This window comes from Rhinopithecus bieti, unplaced genomic scaffold (genome assembly GCF_001698545.2).
Source record: "Rhinopithecus bieti isolate Rb0 unplaced genomic scaffold, ASM169854v2 scaffold_30032, whole genome shotgun sequence".
In the NCBI taxonomy this organism is placed as follows: Eukaryota; Metazoa; Chordata; class Mammalia; order Primates; family Cercopithecidae; genus Rhinopithecus; species Rhinopithecus bieti.
Genome location: NW_016813134.1, coordinates 12,177 through 31,309, shown reverse-complemented (window position 1 = coordinate 31,309; position 19,133 = coordinate 12,177). Strand labels below are relative to the sequence as shown.

General features: G+C 51.2%; 1 protein-coding gene across 2 annotated transcripts in view; it reads left to right on the top strand.

Moving 5' to 3' along the window:
• KY (kyphoscoliosis peptidase) overlaps positions 1-18,287 on the top strand; it is a 51,421-nt gene extending 33,134 nt beyond the window's left edge. For both annotated transcript variants that reach the window (XM_017847711.1, XM_017847710.1), the window contains exons 9-11: positions 7,841-8,029; positions 9,372-9,562; positions 13,740-18,287. In XM_017847711.1, coding sequence (XP_017703200.1) covers positions 7,841-8,029; positions 9,372-9,562; positions 13,740-14,635 — 1,276 coding nt within the window. In that variant the 3' untranslated portion in view covers positions 14,636-18,287. The remainder of the gene's footprint in view (positions 1-7,840; positions 8,030-9,371; positions 9,563-13,739) is intronic.
• Positions 18,288-19,133: the final 846 nt, after the last annotated feature.

The following is a 19,133-nucleotide window of genomic DNA, read 5'->3' as shown; positions in this document are numbered from 1 at the left end:
CATCTCCCCAGGGGGTGGATGAACGGCTGCCCACTGTCTCTGTAGGCTTCTGGGAGTGAGTCTTCTCAGGCACCCAGATGTCAGTCCACCAGAACTGCAGGTGGCAATTCATCAAACCAAGTGTAACACTTAGTCCACAGGCAGGCAGTTGTGATGGCCTCAGTGTTGCAGAGGCAGCAGCTGCTGGGCACTGGGTGCACACAACCTATTCCTGGCCCAAACCCCCTGTTGTGCTGCCTCTTGCCCCCCATCACCATTGCCAATAACACACACCCACCCGGCTGCTGAGTTGCTCTAACCCTCCTGCTCTGCTCCCTGTTCTTCCCTTTTCTCACTTTCAAGGCCATTCCCTGAGACCACAGCCCCAGAGGCAGCCACAGTGGGTCATGGTACAGGAGATGCCACCCTGGCTGCTTCCCACCCCCTACTCCGGACCCAAGCATACCCCCTGCTGCCTGTGGGCCTCTCCAGCAACCTGGATCCTCACTGGCCTCTCTACCCAGGCTCCCCTGGTCCTGGGTTCCTAACACCACTAAAGGATCACACTGTCTGGCAAAGTCCTCCAAAATCTGACCTCAGCCAAGTTTCCAGCCTTGCACTGTGTGACACCACCTTCCCGTCCACCTCTGCATACACATCTGCTCCCTCTCCCCAGTGCTCCTTCCAGGCCCCACTCCAGGACAGCCCACAACCTTCCCTGTCATATAGAAATGACAGGAAATGACAGGATATTCCTAGCAGACTTATGTGGAATGGGACTTATTTTTTTTTTTTTTTTTTTTTTTTTTTTTGAGACGGAGTCTTGCTCTGTCACCCAGGCTGGAGTGCAGTGGCTGGATCTCAGCTCACTGCAAGCTCCGCCTCCTGGGTTTACACCATTCTCCTGCCTCAGCCTCCCGAGTAGCTGGGACTACAGGCGCCCGCCACCACACCCGGCTAGTTTTTTTGTATTTTTTTTAGTAGAGATGGGGTTTCACCATGTTAGCCAGGATGGTCTCGATCTCCTGACCTCGTGATCCGCCGGTCTCGGCCTCTCAAAGTGCTGGGATTACAGGCTTGAGCCACCATGCCCGGCCTTTATTCTCTTTTAACTGATGAAATAGCCACAAGTCTTAGCTCCATTTGTGCCTAGCATCTTTCAGAACATGATTATTTTCATCTGATTTTGCAAATTTGAAAACGCTTAGCATTTTTTCCAAGTTCCAGGATATATCCCCCTTTATCCAGTATAAGCTTTCTAGCATACTGTAGAAGGAATGCCAGATTCGAAGCTAGAAAGACCTGGGTCTACCACTTAGAGTGGTATCGCCTCCTTGATCCAGTATAAGCATCCTAGCATCCTTTAGAAGGAGTGCCAAAATTAAAGCCAGAAAGACCTGGCTCCCAGTTTTTAATTTACCACCTATTTGTTTTGTTCCTTTTGGTAAGGCACTTAACCTTCTGCAGCCTCAGTGCTCTCATCTATACCTGGCAGGGCTATAGGACTCAACGAGACTGCAGTTTTGGGGTTTACCAACCCGATTTTGGGGTGGGTGTTTTTTAACCTATCTTGTCTTTCTTGAGTATTGATTGGAGTTCTTTTGCTCTGTGGAACTTTCCTACAGACTCTGCCAGCCTACATAGATTCAGAAAATTGACACTTGCCTTGAGTGAAACTGTCAGCTTTTTGCCCAGGTCCAGATACTTAACAATGGCCCTATTCTGGCCTGCAGCTTATCAGTGAAACTCTCGCTAACATTTTGCATCATTTAAAGTTAGTTCCAACATGGTGATTACCATGTGCAAAATTCCTCACATCGCCTGAGCTGTGTAACAGTAGTTCACAGTCCCCTGAATTCCTTTAACTTTTTCTTTAAAGATCAGTAACCTATCTATGCATCCCTCTACTAACTCTCTTTACCTTTAAAATAACTGCCAAAAGTTTGGTAAATTAATTAGCTAATTCCTTAATAACTGAGGACATGTAATCCACACTTGCCGATTTATCCCTGCTTCGTTGTCAGGGTGGCTTCTTAGAAAGAGTTGTACCCACACAGACATCATTACTTTTTGCCAGTCCATTCTACCTCCCTGAAATTGCCTCATTAAAGACTGATTTAATAAAGTAATTTGGTGGGGAATTCAGATATTTTCACAACTTCATTCATTTCCTTCTGTCTTTTCCAAGTCCCTGATGTGGGGTTTTTTGGTTAGTGCTATAGCTTGTAACTGCTGGTCCAGTTTCCTTCTGACTTTCTATCATCCAATATTAATGTCTCTTTGCCTCAATTGCCCGCATCCTTAATTGATTCTGCCTAATTTCCTCGCAGGAGCCAAGCTTAATTCCCCAGACTGCTGCCCCTGAGTCAGTCTCCAGTAAATTCTCTTTCCGTTAGCATGGCTTTCACATCACCAGCTAGCAGGTTTTTCAGAGACTTTGGATAAAGCCAGGCGCTTATTACCGGTTTGAGCCCTGACACTGAGGGAGCTGGTTGTCACCAATCAGATGTCAGCTGGCTTTTCACCCATCCTCTAGCTGTCACCGAGAGCAGGGGCAGTAGTGTGTACAGTCAGATGGCTGCTTCTGGCTAGCAGTATGTCCCCTATAATCCTAAAACATCACTTGGTTCCAAAGGCGCCAGAAGATAGGGAGTGGCCATCTAAGCCTTCTTCTGGGAGATGCAGATTCATTGGATAACCTTAAATTATCACCAAAAGTGATGCTGGTGTATAAGGCCTCTGAAAGAGACATCTTAGCCCCCCACCCTTATAGCTACACCAAAGGATGGCACTCACAAAGATAAGCTATGTCACTAGTGCAAACCATCTTTTCATTTCAATCTCTGTACCACCTATAAGTGTATAGACCAAAACAAAATCTTGATTTACAAAAGAGTTGGTGTAACACAAAGGTTCTTGAACTATGCATCAAGACAACTGCATCCACTGCTTCTTCAGCCACTGGCTAGCTGTGTGTCCCCAGGCAAGTCAGCCTCTCTCTCTGAACAGCTGACTCCTCCCTCACCTGTCAGAGAGGAGGCCTCTGAAGTCACGTCTCATGAGGTTCTGCACAGGGCCCTGGAGAGAGAATTATTAGCAAGATTACTTGTTATTGACCTAGCTGTAAGGGTAATGTGTAAGAAAAGGGAAAAGAGAGCACATGGGAGAAATATAAACACACTGTCAGATTATAAGAAATCAAGTACATAAATTGTGAAAGATAAGTCATGGTTTGTTTGTCCTGCTGCAGTATAGAAACCACAGTATTTTCAACAAAATAGCAAAAGAAAAGCATGCTTCATTGTCTCTCCTACAGGCACACTCCCTCCCTTTTTCCCCCACTTGGCTCAGACATCCTGGGAGAGGTGATCAGATTTGGGAAAGTCTACTGTGGTCAGAGCCCATTGGTGGAGGGTGCACCTGCCCACCCAGATATTTCAGCCACACTGCTGCTGGGGCCTGGCATTGTTGCTGACTGTAGCAGCATCACACAGTTCGTATGGCAGGGCCTGGACCATCTCAGTATAAAATAATACCAAATTAATACACTAGGATACACTGCACCAAACTGGAACACGCAGATCTTTTTAAATAATAAGGATAATGCATCCATAGAAGAGTCAGCAGCTTCAGGGTTCATCAAGGGTACCCAGGCAATGACATTGCCTTCTGCTTGGCTGCCCCTCTGTTCAGTCTCTTCCCATCAGGCCACACTTGGTGGCCATGTGGTCCTTTGCAGCCCTCGGGCTTCTCTGATTGAGTCCCTGAGCCCTGACATTTGCTGGAGAGGGGACTGCAGCTTTCTCCAAATCCTCCAGGTTGCTCCTTGGAAGCTTATTCAGGGCATCTTACATCCATGTTTTCGCTGTGGCTTGGGATACCTATCAGCCATGAACTATGAAGGTGGAATTGAGGTTGTCAGTTCTGTAAAATAGAAGTGAAGATTCTGCAGTCTGAGGTCATTAAATAAATCTCCTTGGGTGATATTTTAGGCTCTGGGATGGCTGGTCGGAGCTCTTCAGGAGGTAGAAATGTTTCTGTGATCTGCCCCTCCTTTAATGCTCTCTGAGCTCCTGCCTGCAAAGTTAATTTCTCCACCTTTGGGTTCTCCGGGACTTTGCTTATAGACTGGCATTTTATAAGCAAAGTTCTGGAGACAGTTCCAGTAACAGTTCCCATATCCACCCTCCTTCCAACTGTCAGCACATCTAGGGCAGCCACTGAGGCTTATTTTTGGGATATCATATTTTATTATGTTGTTACATTGTGTTGCATTGTATGGTGCCACGTTATGTTACAGTATTCCCTGCTACAGTGCTTTATACACAGCGTGTGCGGCCAGTGATCTTTTGATGACATGAAAGAGTTGTGGTTCATCCTGGCTAGTGAGAGCGGCTGGAGACAAAACTCCTGTGAGTTCCACAATCATTGTCTTATACATACAGATTATTTTGCACGAGAATTATGGCATATTTACAATAATGCTTTACATTATGACCTTCTTTGTCCAGTTCATCTGGCACATTGCTGCCAGGTAATAAAATATCCTTATATCAGAGTCAAGCATGGCATAAGCTTATAGCTGAGTTTATATTTTCATCTTTTTTTCTGCCCCAGGCATTTCCCACAGCCTTCCCAGCCTCTCCTCAGCCTGCCAGAGAAGAATCAACCCCTGGAGATCATTTAATGCCAACCTTTCTCACTGCCCATGATGAGCCTGGCAAGGTCACCCATGAGGTGACCATTAGACCTGAGAGGTGACCTTATTTCCTGGCTCTGGGGCCACCACCCCGACTCAGAGCAGTACAGGTGGACATCCCTGCCCCTCGCTTCTTCCTCCTCCTTTTCCTTCCAGGACTGGGGCACACTCTTACTGCTGCTCCCTGACTTGGTTCTTCCAATCTTGCCTCCACTTCACCCCCTTGAGGGCAGGATGCCCCCCTGGACACATGGCCTAGGACATGGCTTCTCCCAGGAGGACATTCCATACCCACTCTGATTTACCCCGCCACCTGGAGGTTGGCTGCACAAATGCTCAATTCCTCTCCTTCCTTCCTTGACTCCAGGTGGCTCTGAGCAGGGGACAAGCGTCAGTGGGCAGCATGTCCAGAGGCCCACAGCTCCACTAAATCAGTTCACCTTAATGCAAAATGAGCCATTCGCCAAGCCCCATTGTTCCCAGGACTCCCCTTATCCCTCCACATCATCCTAGAAAGTGATATGCACAGACGTTCTAGGCAGCAATGGAAAGTAATTTCCTGAAGAATATAATTTTAAGTAGTATTTATGGGGTTTTTTTCCAATTCTCAAAGTAACACATAATCATTATTACAAATTTAGAAAATATAGAGAAGTTTCAAGAAAAAATTAAAATCACCTATAATCCCATTGCCAAGAGACCAGGTGCCTTTTGTGCCATCTCTTCCCCTCTCACTCCCTGCCCCTCCTTCTCTGTGCATGCAGGCAACACACACACACACACACACACACACACAGCATCGACATGACATTGTACTGACTGGAGAGACTGACATGCTGTTGTCAGTTCACGTTGTGTCAGGGGCACTGTTAAGCTCACTAAGTATTTTTCACAACATTTCTTCTCCTCACCCAGTCTCTGAGTAGATGGGACCCCACCTCCTATCGAATGTCTATCCCACCCCTACACCTCCACCCACTCTTCTGGCCTTGCTTTCCACTGGTCCCTCTCTGCTAGCTGTTTCCTCTCAGACTATAAAAACATCCAGATTTCCTCATCCTGAAAACAACCCCCTCAGCCCTGCATCCCCCAGCACTCCCCACCACCCTCCACTCTCTGCACTGCAGAGAAATGAGGAGAGGGCACTCCAGGTATGCAGGCTGCACCTGCTCCCCTTCCTTCCATGGTCTCCTCAGCTACTGCCTCCTTCTGCCCTGGAGTGGCTTATGGCCTTTGCCAGCAGAAAATCATGACACCAGGATCTAGTTTCTCTTGCAGTCTGTCCCCATGCCCCCAAGTGCTCCAAGAAGCCTTCTCACAGAGCCCAGCTGGTATGTTCTCATGGGATTCCTTAGAGGGCTTAGGAGGCCTGAACCTCCTTTTGTGAAACAGCAGGCAAAAGGGTGGGGTCTGGAAAACTTCCAAGCCCCTAAGGAACCTCAGCACTAGTGACCCGGACTTTCTGCAGGTGATCAGAGGTTAAGGCAGACATTGTAACACATCCTCATTGCATGCATGTGAAGAAACAATGAGGGCAGGGAAAGTAGAATCTGTTAACCCTCAGGACATCACATTTGATCCCAATTACTCTCTCAGCAAGTGATATATATTAGTAATATTTAATCCAATATTTCGCTAATTTTAAATTACATGTTCATTTTTACTGGGAAGATTCCCCCCATTCCTATAGTAGATGCATGGCCATTTCACCCCATTACCCTGGAAGGCTCCATGGCCCTCTTGCTTACAGCAACTGAGGCTGGAGCCCTGGTCTGTGGAAGGGCCCCACCCCCACGGGCCCATCTCACTGAAACAGGTCCCACCAACATCCTGGTCTGCAGACTCAGCTCAGCAGAGTAGACCACAGGGTCAGCACTGAGTTGGGACTGAGCAGCTTGTGTGGTGCTCAAAGGAGCCCCATCAAAGGGGTATCAAGCACATCCTCGGTTTCACAGGTTGTGTATCTATTACACCAATTTTCCATGAGTGCAAGGAAAATATCTTGAGGAAGGGGCACCTTTTCTAATTTACACAAAGGCCCTAGAAGGGCTAGCATGGGATGTCCCTAGGTCAGACTACCAGTGAAATTGTCTGCACAGTCCCCCCACCTTGGCTGTCCTCGGGGGAGCAGGGCTGCTGAGGAGCAAGACCAGCTGGCCATGAAAGGATACCCGGGGTCTTGCTTTGGCCTTGGGCTGGTGCCCACAGCCCAGGCCTGGGCCTCAGGGTTTCAGCTCCAAATGTCTAGTTTTATGTCGTCCCCAGAGATGACCCACGCCCATCTTCCCACCCTGGTTCCCAGAAAGCAGTGCCATCTCTGCCGTGAGCAGTGGGGAGCACAATGTCAAAAGGACCCCAAAGCTCAGGTTGACTGGTCAGCGTTTCCATTCCCCTCAGGGCGGCCACAGAAGACTCCAGGATTGTGGCCAGGGCAGGCAGTCAGCAAATGACCTGAATGCACCATGATGGCTCTTGTACCATGTTCACAAAGGACAGGCCCACCAGTAAGACCTGAGCAAACTGGCAGCTGGCCAGTCCTCCCTGGGCCAGGGCTGGAGACACCCACTGCCTGCCCCTGGGTTCCCGTGCAGGCATCCTTGGGAGGAATAGCAGGGGAGTAGGGCTTGGCTTCTGTACCCTCACAACCAGCAACCCCCCAACATCTCACGCGTGTCACGAGACCCATCTCTTCAGTCACATGTCCAGAAGTGCCCTGGTTCTCCCAGCAGCTGTGCTCACCCCTTGCGTGTAGGTTTTGTTGCAGGAACATTGTCATTTCCCCGGCTCCTATTTTCTTGAAGCCAACCTCACGCTTGCCCCCATTTTTTCCTGCTGAAGAGCTGCTTGAGGAGCGTGTCAAGCAGGCTCTAGGGATGAACATTTCAGAAGTGATCTGAATGGTGTTGGTCTCAGGGGAGGAGCAGACAGCGGAGACTGCAGCCAGTCTGTACCGACAGGACCAGCCAGCACTGTATCTCCCTGTGCCCCATGCCCAGAGATAAAAGTCCTCAAGGCTGTTTATATGTGAGTACAAGAAGCAAGAAAAAGGATAGACAGGGAGGACTGATGGGCAGCAAACATGCCTGAAACCTGAGACCATGGACAGACTTGGAGGCAAGTCGCAGCAGGATCCCCCTCTCAGACCCCCTGTCCTGCCCCCAGGATCGCCGGAGTGCAGTGTATGACCGTGCCTGGCTACTCCAAGGGCTTCGGCTACCAGACAGGGCAGAGTTTCTCGGGGGAGTTTGACCATGCCTGGAATGCTGTGTACCTGGAAGGAAGATGGCACCTGGTGGACAGCACCTGGGGCAGCGGCCTGGTGGACACCACTACCTCCAAATTCACCTTCCTGTAAGTACTTGTCTCAGTTCTGCTGGGCGTCTGGCAGGTGGAAGTGGAAGAGGTGCCGGGTTGCATGAAGCAGCAGGTGGAGAAGGCCAAGCGGGAGGGGAAGGAAAGCCAGGAGGCCCCACGCCCACCCCTCCCCGGCTCTGAAGTGGGCTGGCTCCAGGCCAATTGTGGGGACCCACACCCTTTTGCCACTCACCCTCCACTGACAAACACCCCCCTCTGACTCCCTATAACTCCCTCCACCAAAGCACTGAAAGCCTGGAGCATTTGCCCCCAGGTCACACATGAGGAAAGGCAGGGCTAATAGCCTTGTTTAGTTGTTGGCAGGTTCCCTTCCAGACTTTGGCCATTGACCGCATTACCAGGCACAAATGCCAGAATGCTCTCTTACTACTTTGCCCAGACACCGGGCTCCTTCTCCTCTCTGGTCTGAGTGAGAACATATCACATTTCTGAGGAAAGGGCTGTGGTTTTGGGGGAAGGGGCGCTATTGGCGGTGCAGGGTCACTGTGAGGCACAGTGGGGCAGGGCGGCTGGGGTGCAGGGGACTGGAGCATTTCTGTCCTCTGGGGCTCTGGCCAACCCTGGCCTTAACCTGAGGCTACATACAATATTCTTCATGGATCATGATGCTATCAGCAGCTCAGATCCCTTTTTATTCAAAAACATGAGTGTGCTCTGTCTGATTTTTGCAGTTTAAATCTTGACACTCCCACACATGGGACAAATACAAGCCATGTGCATACACATCCTACACGCAGGGCTCACGCACTCACAAATGCCCTCTTTACCACTGTTATTCTCAACACTGCTCCTCTTAGGCAGAGCAAAGCCTCCCCCGTCTCAGGAAGGGCCTCCCTGTTCTTCTCTTGATCCCCATTACTGACACCTGGAGAGTTCAGCACTCCAGTCGGTCCTGGAGAGCCACAAAAGGTCCCCACCAGCACAGCTGCACAGCACAGAAATAGGCTGTGGTAGATGGAGGCAGTGAATTTAAGTGCTCTGTCTCCCTGTCTTCCCACAACCCCACTGCGTGTTCCACAGGTAATGCCTTTGCCCCCTTTGAACTTGTGATTGTCCTTGAGCATGAGGGAGTCAATTTTCCCCATGATACCCTAGGGCACTGAGGGCACTGTGGCCTTCCCTTAGAAGCGACCTCAGACCCTGCCTTGGCTACAATTTCTGGAAGCATCCACTGAGGAGGAGTCTCCAGTGCCCATGTTAGAGTTGGAGATGGCACTTCTTCCCATCCAGGGTGTCCACAGGACCACTCCGGTGGGTGTGTTGGGCCCCCGCCTCCTCTACACAGAGCTGGCTGCTAACCAGCTTGTCTCTGCTGCAGCTACAATGAGTTCTACTTCCTCACCCATCCTGCACTGTTCATCGAGGACCACTTCCCAGACAACAAGAACTGGCAGCTGCTAAAACCTCCTCAATCTCTGAGGCAGTTTGAGAACAACATGTATCACAAGAGTGAATTCTACAACAAAGGGATGCTGAGTGCCCACCCGGAGACTTCCATGATCAGAACAGGTGAGCCTGGAGCAGGTGCCAGTGTGCTAGCAGCAGGGATGGAACGTTTCGCACTGTCCTCCAGCAGCCCGCCTGAGACTGTGCTTTCAGGGCATGCCCTCCCAGGGGCATGGCCTGTAGCTTAGCACAAAGCTTGTGTGTGCATGTGGATGTGTGGGGGCTGCTGAGGCAGCCCAGGCCATCAGGGCAGGGAAGGCCCACAGGCCACATCAGCAGGGACAGAAGCTTACTCACACTAGCATAAACCCAGAAAGGGATGTATCTGAAGGCTGAAGGTTTCCTAGAACTTGAGGGCTGGATGCACAGCCTGGCCTGTCACAGAAGCCAGGGCTGGGTGGTTCCTAGCTGGGTGAGTCTCTCTCAGCTCACATAGCAGGGACAAGGACTGCGTCACCCCCGCTACACATAGCCTCTGGGCTCAGGTGCCCAACAGAAGCTACTGGCCTGCTGTGTTCTCCTCCCCAACTCCTGCTGGAGAGAATACATGGCCTCAGCAGAGCTGGAATCTGGGTGTTGGTGGTCCAACCAGCAAGGGTGGGGAGCAGCAGGGGTCTCCTAGGACAGGTGGGGGCAGTCCCACCCAAGGCAGAGAGTTGGGGCAGACTTCCTTAGGGAGGTGGCCACTGAGCTGGGTCTTGGGAGAAGAGAACAGGCATAGTAGCTAGACAGAGATGGACATGTTTTAGACAGCAGAGGAGAAGAGGGGACACAGTAAGCCCCCAGCCTCCAAACTCAGGTACCCCGAGATGAGGGCCAGGCTCCAGACCTCTGCCTGGCTGGCTTAGTACCCCTCCCTTCTGGAGGCGGGACCTAGCAGTTTCCAGCCCACTCCCCTGGGGCAGTATAGGATACCCAGCTTAGCCATCTCCCATGGCTGGCCTGCGCTGACATTTGCTCCCCCAGCCCTCACCATGGAGCCATTGCAGCTGAGTATGTTTGCATACTCTGAGGCATATGGGGGCTACCTTGGGGGGGCCAGAACTGTCTTTAAGAGACAAAAAGCAGGTCCTCTGGAAGATTGTCTCTTATGCCTCTCCAAGGCCTTGGTACCTGATCCAGTGCTGGGCACACAACCTGGGCACACTGCAGAGCCCTGTAAGTCAGGTCAGCCCAGCCTCCCACACCTCAGCAAAGGACTGCCTGGCGGCACTGTCTCTGCCACTGGGGACTCCATCCACCCAGGACAGGAGGTCTGAGCTCACACTGACTATTAGCACAAAGTGCCTGTGGGTGGCCCAGAGCCCCTGGGGAGCTCCCACCCACACTGCAGGGCAATGGGGCAGCCAGAAGCACAGGTGCCCCCAAGTTAGTTCCAACTGACTCGTCCCTTCCACCACACAATGGCTTCCTTTGCCAGGTTACTGAGCTCTTGCATACTCTTCCAACTCCAAATACGTGGCAGCTCCTGCGGCTAAAGGAACAGCGTGAAGTTGCTCACTTTGGGAATCCATTTCCTGCGCTTACAATAGAGGAAGGGCTTGTTCAATGTATCATAGGCCATTGAACCATTGGAAAGAACTGACCAGGTCAAAGCAATACCAAACTGATGCCATTGAGTGGAGTTTGCCCTTTTAAGAGACATAAAAATATAAATACCAGATTCCTTAATTCATAGAAATCTAAACCTAAATATGATTCCATATATCTGATACATATTTACAGAGTATTTCTTTGTGGTAGCTAGTTTAGAGTGGGGGAGGGGAAGGAAGCAAAATAGGGAAACTGAGGTGAGCAGAAAGGAAGGGAAGGAAGAGGGCACCTCTAAGGGGGTGGAAAGCTGCCGGGCTCCAGAAGAGCACCGGGGAGGGGAAAGGAGAGGTGGAGGAGGCAGGGGGGACTGGAAGAGCCCGTGGGCTCCCACAGAGGTCTGCAGGGGTGACCAGTCCTTTATTTCAAGTCTTCCCAGTCATTCAACACACCTTTGGCAAGAACCTTCTGCGTGAGACACCGCAACCAGGCACTAAGACATGGCAGAAAATGAAACAGGCTAGCCCCTTCACCACAGAGCCACAGCCCAGCAAGGAGTTCAGACACTACACAAAAGTGCTCACATGATGAATTACAGCAGTGGAACGTTCTCTGAAGGAGAGCCAAGGCTAGGAGAGAGGTTGCCAGGGAACTCAGGCTCAGGTGAAGGGTCCGGGTGGGCTGCTTTGCCATCGGGACATTACCATGAGGCCTTATCCAGGTTTGGGGGAAGTGGTGGGGAGGGAGGAGTGGGTGGGAGGACCCTGAGGCAGGAAGGGTGTGGCCTTGGAGGATCTGAGAGAGTGCTTGATACTGGCGAGGCAGGAAGAGACAGGCCTCTGCATGGGTCTCCAGCTTCAGGGCTCTGCCATGAGCCCAGGAGTAGCCAGGCGGACATTTTCAAAGGAGCCCTGGGGCTGCTCTGTGGGGTGCTGGGTGGTGCTCCACAATCAAAAGTGAATTGCAGGGGGATCTGGGCCTCACTATGCAGAAAAGACTCACAGCCAGTTGTGAGATGGAACAGGATAGGGGCCGTGCACAGTGAGGAGCTGAGGTAGCTTCTGCCCACTGAGCTAGTTCAGAAGTGAGGGGAGAGGGGGATTTTTACCAAGAGGAGAGAACAAGTCTGTTGATCTTGGTCACTTTCCTCTGGAGGTTACCATGGGACAGATGTGCCATGCAATGGCTGAAGGCAGTAGAGAAAGCAAGTAGACAAATAAAATAGCACTAAAGTACCAAGAGTCATACGATTTCAGTGTAACAGAAGGGGAAGCAATGGCATTGGAATTAAGCAGTGCTCAGAGAGTGGGATGAGGGCCAGGCCTCAAAGAGTGGGGGTTGCAAAGGGAGGAGAGGACTCAGAGGAAGGCATGGAGGCTAGCAGCCTAGGTCCTCCAAGGTCTAAGGGGCCTCATTATTAGGAAGTCACTGGAGGGTGGGGGCAGAGGAAAGTCACTGGGTTGCCAGAAAGCTGAGGGGCAGAGGGGAAACAGAGGCAGTGGGGGGACATGTGGGAGTGTAGGGCAGGTGCAGAGTGGGCAGTATCTGAGAAGGCTGGGACAGCTTTCGAGGTAGAACAGCCGTGAAGAAGGTAGACAAGCTGTCTAAGCAGCCTCCCCATCACGCTGGCCCATGTGGGCTTCTCCCTTTCCTGAGGTGGGAGTTGGCATGGAACGCACATTCAATGGGAAGTCTATTCAGGCCGTTATCCTAGAGCCCAGGCACAGTGTTCTGCCTCCCCCACCAAGAGCCCAAGCTAGGGGAAAGTTCCTGGTGATGTGGATCAGACAGCCTCTCTCCTTTTGCGCTCAACTGTGAACAGGGCTGGGGAGGTTGCTGGGGCTGGGAGCGGATGACCAGTTTCTGAGAGAAGTAAGGCCAGACTCTAAGAAGCCACTGCCCCTCCCTGTGGCCCTGGGCGCCAGGAAGGACCAGGCAGGTGGGTCCTCATGGGCTACAAAGACTAGAGAACTGACCAATTCTCCCTGAAAATCAATGACCAGGACAGATGAAGAAGGAACTGCAGAGCAAAGGGAGAGACGGCAGCGGGGGTGGTGGTGTGTGGCAGTGTGGGGGTTGCAAAAGACCCTCCTGTGCACACACTGACTTTTCAGGACCCATTCCTGAAACATGGCTAAGATACACCTATGTGAGAAGCATGGGGTCAGGGAAGTGGGGATCAGGGAACTGCCCCACCCCAACCTCCTGTGCACAGTGTCAGGGAGTGAAGCCATTCTCACTAGTTTTAAGGACAATGTGTTGACATGACAGCATTGACACTTAGATAGATTCTGGAGGGAGCAAGGTGAAAGCTAGACCTGAGACTTGGGGGAGAAGGTGCCCCACCTGCCCCATGACCCTCTTTGGACACAAGCAACCTTCATCTTATGTGAATCAAATGGGCAGGATGCACACATACCGCTGGGGACAAATTTTTCTAGAGGCCCCTTAGCTTTCATTTATCTCAAAGAAAACTACCTGAAGGGAGTAGGGAACCCTTCCAGCAGTGTACTACCACTGGCTGCTGCCACGCTCAGTGAAGTCATATTGGGTGCTTGAAATGGACTGTGGTGAAAGTATTGACACCATGGAAATAGGCAAGCACTATAAGTCAAGACGTTTTTCTCCCAGGGAGACAGTTGTTAAACATTTACCAGCACATCAGCACATGCTGGACCCATCTCTGCTGACCCCGACTTTCTCTCCACAGTGAACGGGAAGGCCACGGTCACCATTGAGAGCTGCGCCCCAATACTGTTCATGTTCATGCTCAACGGCAAGCAAGAGCATGGGCTGCTGAGCCTCAGGAAGAACGGGATGAAGTTGGAGGTGTACCCTCCAACCATGGGCACTCACAAGCTGCAGATCTTTGCCAAGGGCAACTCTGACATCTACAGCTCAGTGCTGGAGTACACGCTTAAGTGCAATTATGTGGACATGGGTGTCCAGCTGCCTGCTGAGCTTCACCAGCCCGTGGGCCCCAGCTGGTTCTCAGAGCAGATGGGTATCATGAAGCCCTCCCACCCTGACCCTATCATCCACACCAGCGATGGGCGCTGCTCCATCAGCTTCAGCGTGGAGGAGGGCATTAACGTCCTGGCTTCCCTCCATGGGGATGATGGCCCCATCACTGAGGAGGCACAGCGGCGCTACATCTTCCAGCTGCACTGGGAGAAGCGGACCGAGCTGAAAGTCCAGCTGCCCCATGCCGGCAAGTTCGCCCTCAAGATCTTTGTCAAGAAGAGGCAGGAACCAGGAAACTACATCTTCGTCTTTAATTACCTCCTATGCTGTGCCAACACCAAGGTGAACTGGCCCATGTTCCCTGAGAGCTTTGGCAACTGGGGACAGGACAATGAGCTGCTGGAGCCTCTGTCGGGTGTGCTTCCTGCCAACCGGAACATCCCATTCAAATTGAAGCTGCATGGTATTGCCAAAGTCCTGGTAAAGGGGCAGGACACATGGCCCCTGACCCTCAACCACGAGGGCTACTGGGAGGGCAGCTGCAGCACAGCTGGCTGCCAGGAAGTCTATGTCATGGTGCTGGAGAATGCCAACCACAACTTCTACTCCTACATCCTGAAATACAAAGTGAATGCCCAGTAAGGCCTGTGCCCCGGTCTTACCCTCCCAAAGGGCCAAGCCAGACCTCCCCAGGGAGGGCTCAAGGGAAGTGCAGGGAGCCCTGGACGCCACTGAGTCTGCATGAAATCCCTTCTAGGCCTCTGCCTCAGTGTCCCTCCTCTGAAACAGGAGCTGTGATCTTTGTGTTCCGAAGGCTTCACTCAGGTGTGACTGTGACTGAGGGGACAGAAGCAGTGGCTCTTTAGAAGAAAAAGGTGCTATGTAAATCTAAGGTATTGTAAACTGTACACCTGCATCCAGATGCCCCTTCTTGTGTTAGTGCTGCTGTTGTTGTTGTTGTTGTAGGGCTGATGTGGGAAAGCAGGGATATTGCCCAGGTTGACAGCTTTTCACATGATGCTTAGAGAATTCTCTTCCGTGGCCAAGGGGACATGATTTGCAAGGCTGAGTTGTCCTTGAATCACAGAGCCCCTTTCAAGCAACATCACCATGCCTCTTGACAGCTTCGGGCCCCCAGGGAATCTTGGACCATCTTCTCCTCCCAGACCCGATCATCTTCCTCATCCTGCTGCTTCTTCATTAGCTACTTCTTGTTCTTCAAGAGCCTTAGTAAAAGGGTGTGGTGAGGAATCTAGCTGACCCACAACTGGCTGGAAGCTGATCATCTCCACCATCCCTAAGTATAGTCAGGAATGTGACAACTAGAAAGTTGTGAGGAGACTCCAAAGCAAAGAGCAGCCCATGCCCGCTGTGGCTGTGCAGGTGGGAGGGACACTGTTGGCAGAGCTGCAGCCTGTGTCTGAGGATGTAAGACCTCCAGCTCTGCTCTAATAGGAGTGCACAGGGTAGTTAGTTCAGTCTAAGGCCTGGAGTGCCCTCCAGGCCCTCGCAGAGCCTGGGTCTCAGGCCCCTGCCCCGCCTCCACAGGGAGCCTCCAGAGGCTGGCCAGGCCCTTGAGGAGCCTTGCAGATAGCCGTGATCAGGCCGCAGATCAGGTGAGTAGTGCAGTGCGGCAATGCCGAGGAGACTCACACCTTAACAGGGCTCTGCCTGCCCCCAGCATCTCTACCAGCAAAGCCAGGGCTGGGAAGACTTCCAGCTGCACGGGAGCAGCTTTTGTGCCTGTCTCAGAGCAAACGTCCCATCCCATCTCCTTTCCTCCCTTCTCTGAGAAGACACCCCCCTCCAGTCTCACCTTGCATGGGGACAGCTCAGGGACCCTTGCTTGCTCAGGCCAGACTGAGAGGCCTCGGCTGCCCAGCTGGCCCTCAGCAGCGCCTCAGGCTGCTGTTGCCATGGCAACGGAGGAAAGGCTGGCTTCAACGAGGGCACATGAGAGGGAAAGGCGAGAGAGGCCCCACATGGCTACTGCAGAACCATCCTGGCACACAGACACACTCCCTGCCGAACTCCTGGATTCTCCAGCTCCATGGCCCCTGGCTGTCTCAGTGCCCCCCACCCCTGAGAGCCAGCACTGCCTGGTACCTCTCCCCACTGCCCCTCCTCAGGCCTCCAGGCTCAGCCACAGCCAGGGCCAGCTGGGACCCTCACAGCTTCCTCCGTGGGATTCACCCTTACATCCCTGTATCCAACAAATGTCCATGGGGTGCTTTGGTAAGTGCCAGATGCTTGGGCTACAGAGGTGAACAAAGGGGGCCTGGCCATCCAGAGCACAGGGTGAGGAAACTGCCAGGTGGCAGCAGCCTCCCCTGCCCAGGTCCTGACTGAAGATCCAGGCTCCGGACACTTCTGTTCATTATCCCACGGGATCCCTCCCCTAAAAGTCCCCACTGCCACCCAGCAGGGTGGCCTAGCCCAGAGCCAGCTCACAAAGGTGCCCATCATCCAACAGACCGGGGGCATCGAGCACAAGGGGTGTCACCTCTGGGGGGCTGAACTGTCCTGGGCTGGTCCTGCGCCCTCCGCAGTCTCTGCCACCGAGGCCACCCAGCCAGCCTCGTGTCACTCACACCTGAAAAATGCACAAAGGCCCCGGAGGCATAACAGCTATGCACCACCACAGGGAAACAAGGGGAGTTTTACACCCTGAAAACAGCCTTCTTGCACACCTCTGATTTTATGGGCTGAAAGAAATGTGTTTGTTTCATCAAAATAATAAGTGCCTTGGATGACGCATGTCACTCACTGGACCCCGCGCTGGCTGCCTCGCCTAGTCCTGCTGGAGACCCCATACCTTTTCGATATGTAATATAATTAATCAATACATCCTGGAGCATGCAGAGAATGCCACCCAGCAAAGTAGGAGCTGTCCCCAGCACCAGAGAGGGAGGCCCCGCCTCTCAAAGCACCGCAGGGCATCGGCAAGCCCCTCCCTCTCATTTAACCAGGCACCCGCTTTGTAAAGACAGCTGTAGGCGCAGTCAGAAAATCACCTGCATTTCTTTCCGCTGAAGTAAAAATACATGAAATGAAATCTAATCTTCATGAATTTTTACACGCATGCTGCTCAGGGTAGACATTCGGAGTTGCATTTTGAAGGCTTTTCTTCAAATCCCCATCTTTGTTTCCCGGGCGACGAGGCCCAGTCGCCGGCGGAATGGCACGGGCGCCCCCAGGTGTCCGAAGTGCGGAGCTGCCGGCTCTGTACGCCGCGAGGCCGCTCTATCACCGGGCTTTTTATGCAGAACTTGAAAATGCTGTGGAAATGTTCATGTTAAAATCACTAGGTGCTTTCTCGTGGCTTCTCAGCGCTTCCTCATGGGTACACGGAGGACATCTTTGTCACGCACAAGCTGTGAGGGCATCCTGGGGGGCAACCTGGTGTGTTGAAAAGACAAGGGATGTGATGGGACGGTTTTGCCTGGAAATCACTTCTTGAAACAGAAGCACTGGACATAGGACTGGATGGCACAGCTGTGACTACACTCATTACTATACCAATGAAGGATTGGAACCGATCAAACTCAGAGGGTATCTGCTTGCAATTCTCAGGATGGCAGCCCCCAGGCCACAGGGCAGAAGGGAACCGAGGGCGGAGGAGTGGTGGGCAGAGGCACTACCACCATGACTGCAGTTCCCTTCTCTCCAGCTTGTTTCAGAAGTGCCACCAGCTCAGCCGGACTCCATTTTCAATCCGATTATGATCATTGTGAGTTCCCCATATGTTACATTGTCCTACCAGGACAGCCTCCTCACTGCCTGCTGAGATTAAAAGGAAATAAATAGACTAACTGAAGCATGAAGGATTTCGGCTAGACATAAAGAACTATTTCCTGTTGTTAAGCAGGAGGGACGAGTTGCCAAGAAAGTTTGTGAAATCCTCTTCTCAAAGGACTTGAAAAGGAGAAAAGTTTTCCCAGTGGTCTGAGGTTTTAGATGCCATGTTCACTAGAAGGAGTGGGTTTTCTCTTCTCGAAACCAATTAATTCCTGAGATATCCTGGTCTGTCTGCAGCAAACAGAGAGTTAACAGCATCACTACATCATTTGCTATTGGCAAAATTTTCAAAGATGGTGTGCCTCTGTAGCCCACCTCGGTTTATCTTAGGTCTATAATTTCTTTTCATTTGGAGTAAGTAGTCAGCAATTGAAAGAGGTGATTACTTCTCATAATGTGTGCATTGAGTTGTGTGGGCCGGTGGCTGTTGAGTATGCTTTCCCCACATTGTTGCTGGTGTTGTTTTTCAATAAAATTTATATTCATTTTTATCCAACAATGTAATTATTGATTTATTCTTATCATGGATCTCACAAGGTGGGGAGTGGAGAGAAACAGGAAAAACACTTTCATGTTCAAAGGAAGACCTAGAAAAAAATCAATGTCCCAGCCAGTTGAATGTGACGGTGAGATGCAAATGGAATGTCGGGCAAATAGCTATTTCACATTAAAGAAAACATAATTAGGTTAGCTTCAGCCACTCTATGGCTCACATGCCTTTGAAGAACATGAAGGCACTGTTTCTTTCATTGAATCTTGTTTAACTTGAAAATTTTAAAGTCAATCCTAATTTATTTTTATAGTGGGAGAAAAAAATTTACCAAAAATGCCTATCAGCCTACTTTTCTTTTATTTTGAATGTATATAAATATGTATTTCTTGATATTCATATACATGCAGAAACTTTCCAGGGGTCACCTAAGCAGATTATTCATAAATTAGATATTTAGAGAAATACAGAAAATGAAAAATCCAGACATTTCTGAGAAGCTGCTGTAACCATGGAGACCATTCTCGTAGCTGTAGTGTGAAGGACAAAAAGAACTTGTGTTCCCAAATCTGGCTTCGTCATGTCTCTCGCTGCTAGATCCACAAAAACGAGGCCCAGCATGCTTCTCCTTAGGAAGGAGACCTGACAGCATATTAAGAGGAAGTCAGAAGAAACAGTCTTCTGCACAAAAGAAGGAGTAACTCTTGAGTTATTAGAACAGTCTGAAAATGCCATCCCCAAAGCTGGAGTGGATGACCTCCAACGTCCCTTCCAGTCCGGAGAGTTTGTGATGCCGTGTCTCTGTGAACAGATGCTGGCAGGCAGTGGGCCTGGGGTTGTCAGTTACAGAAC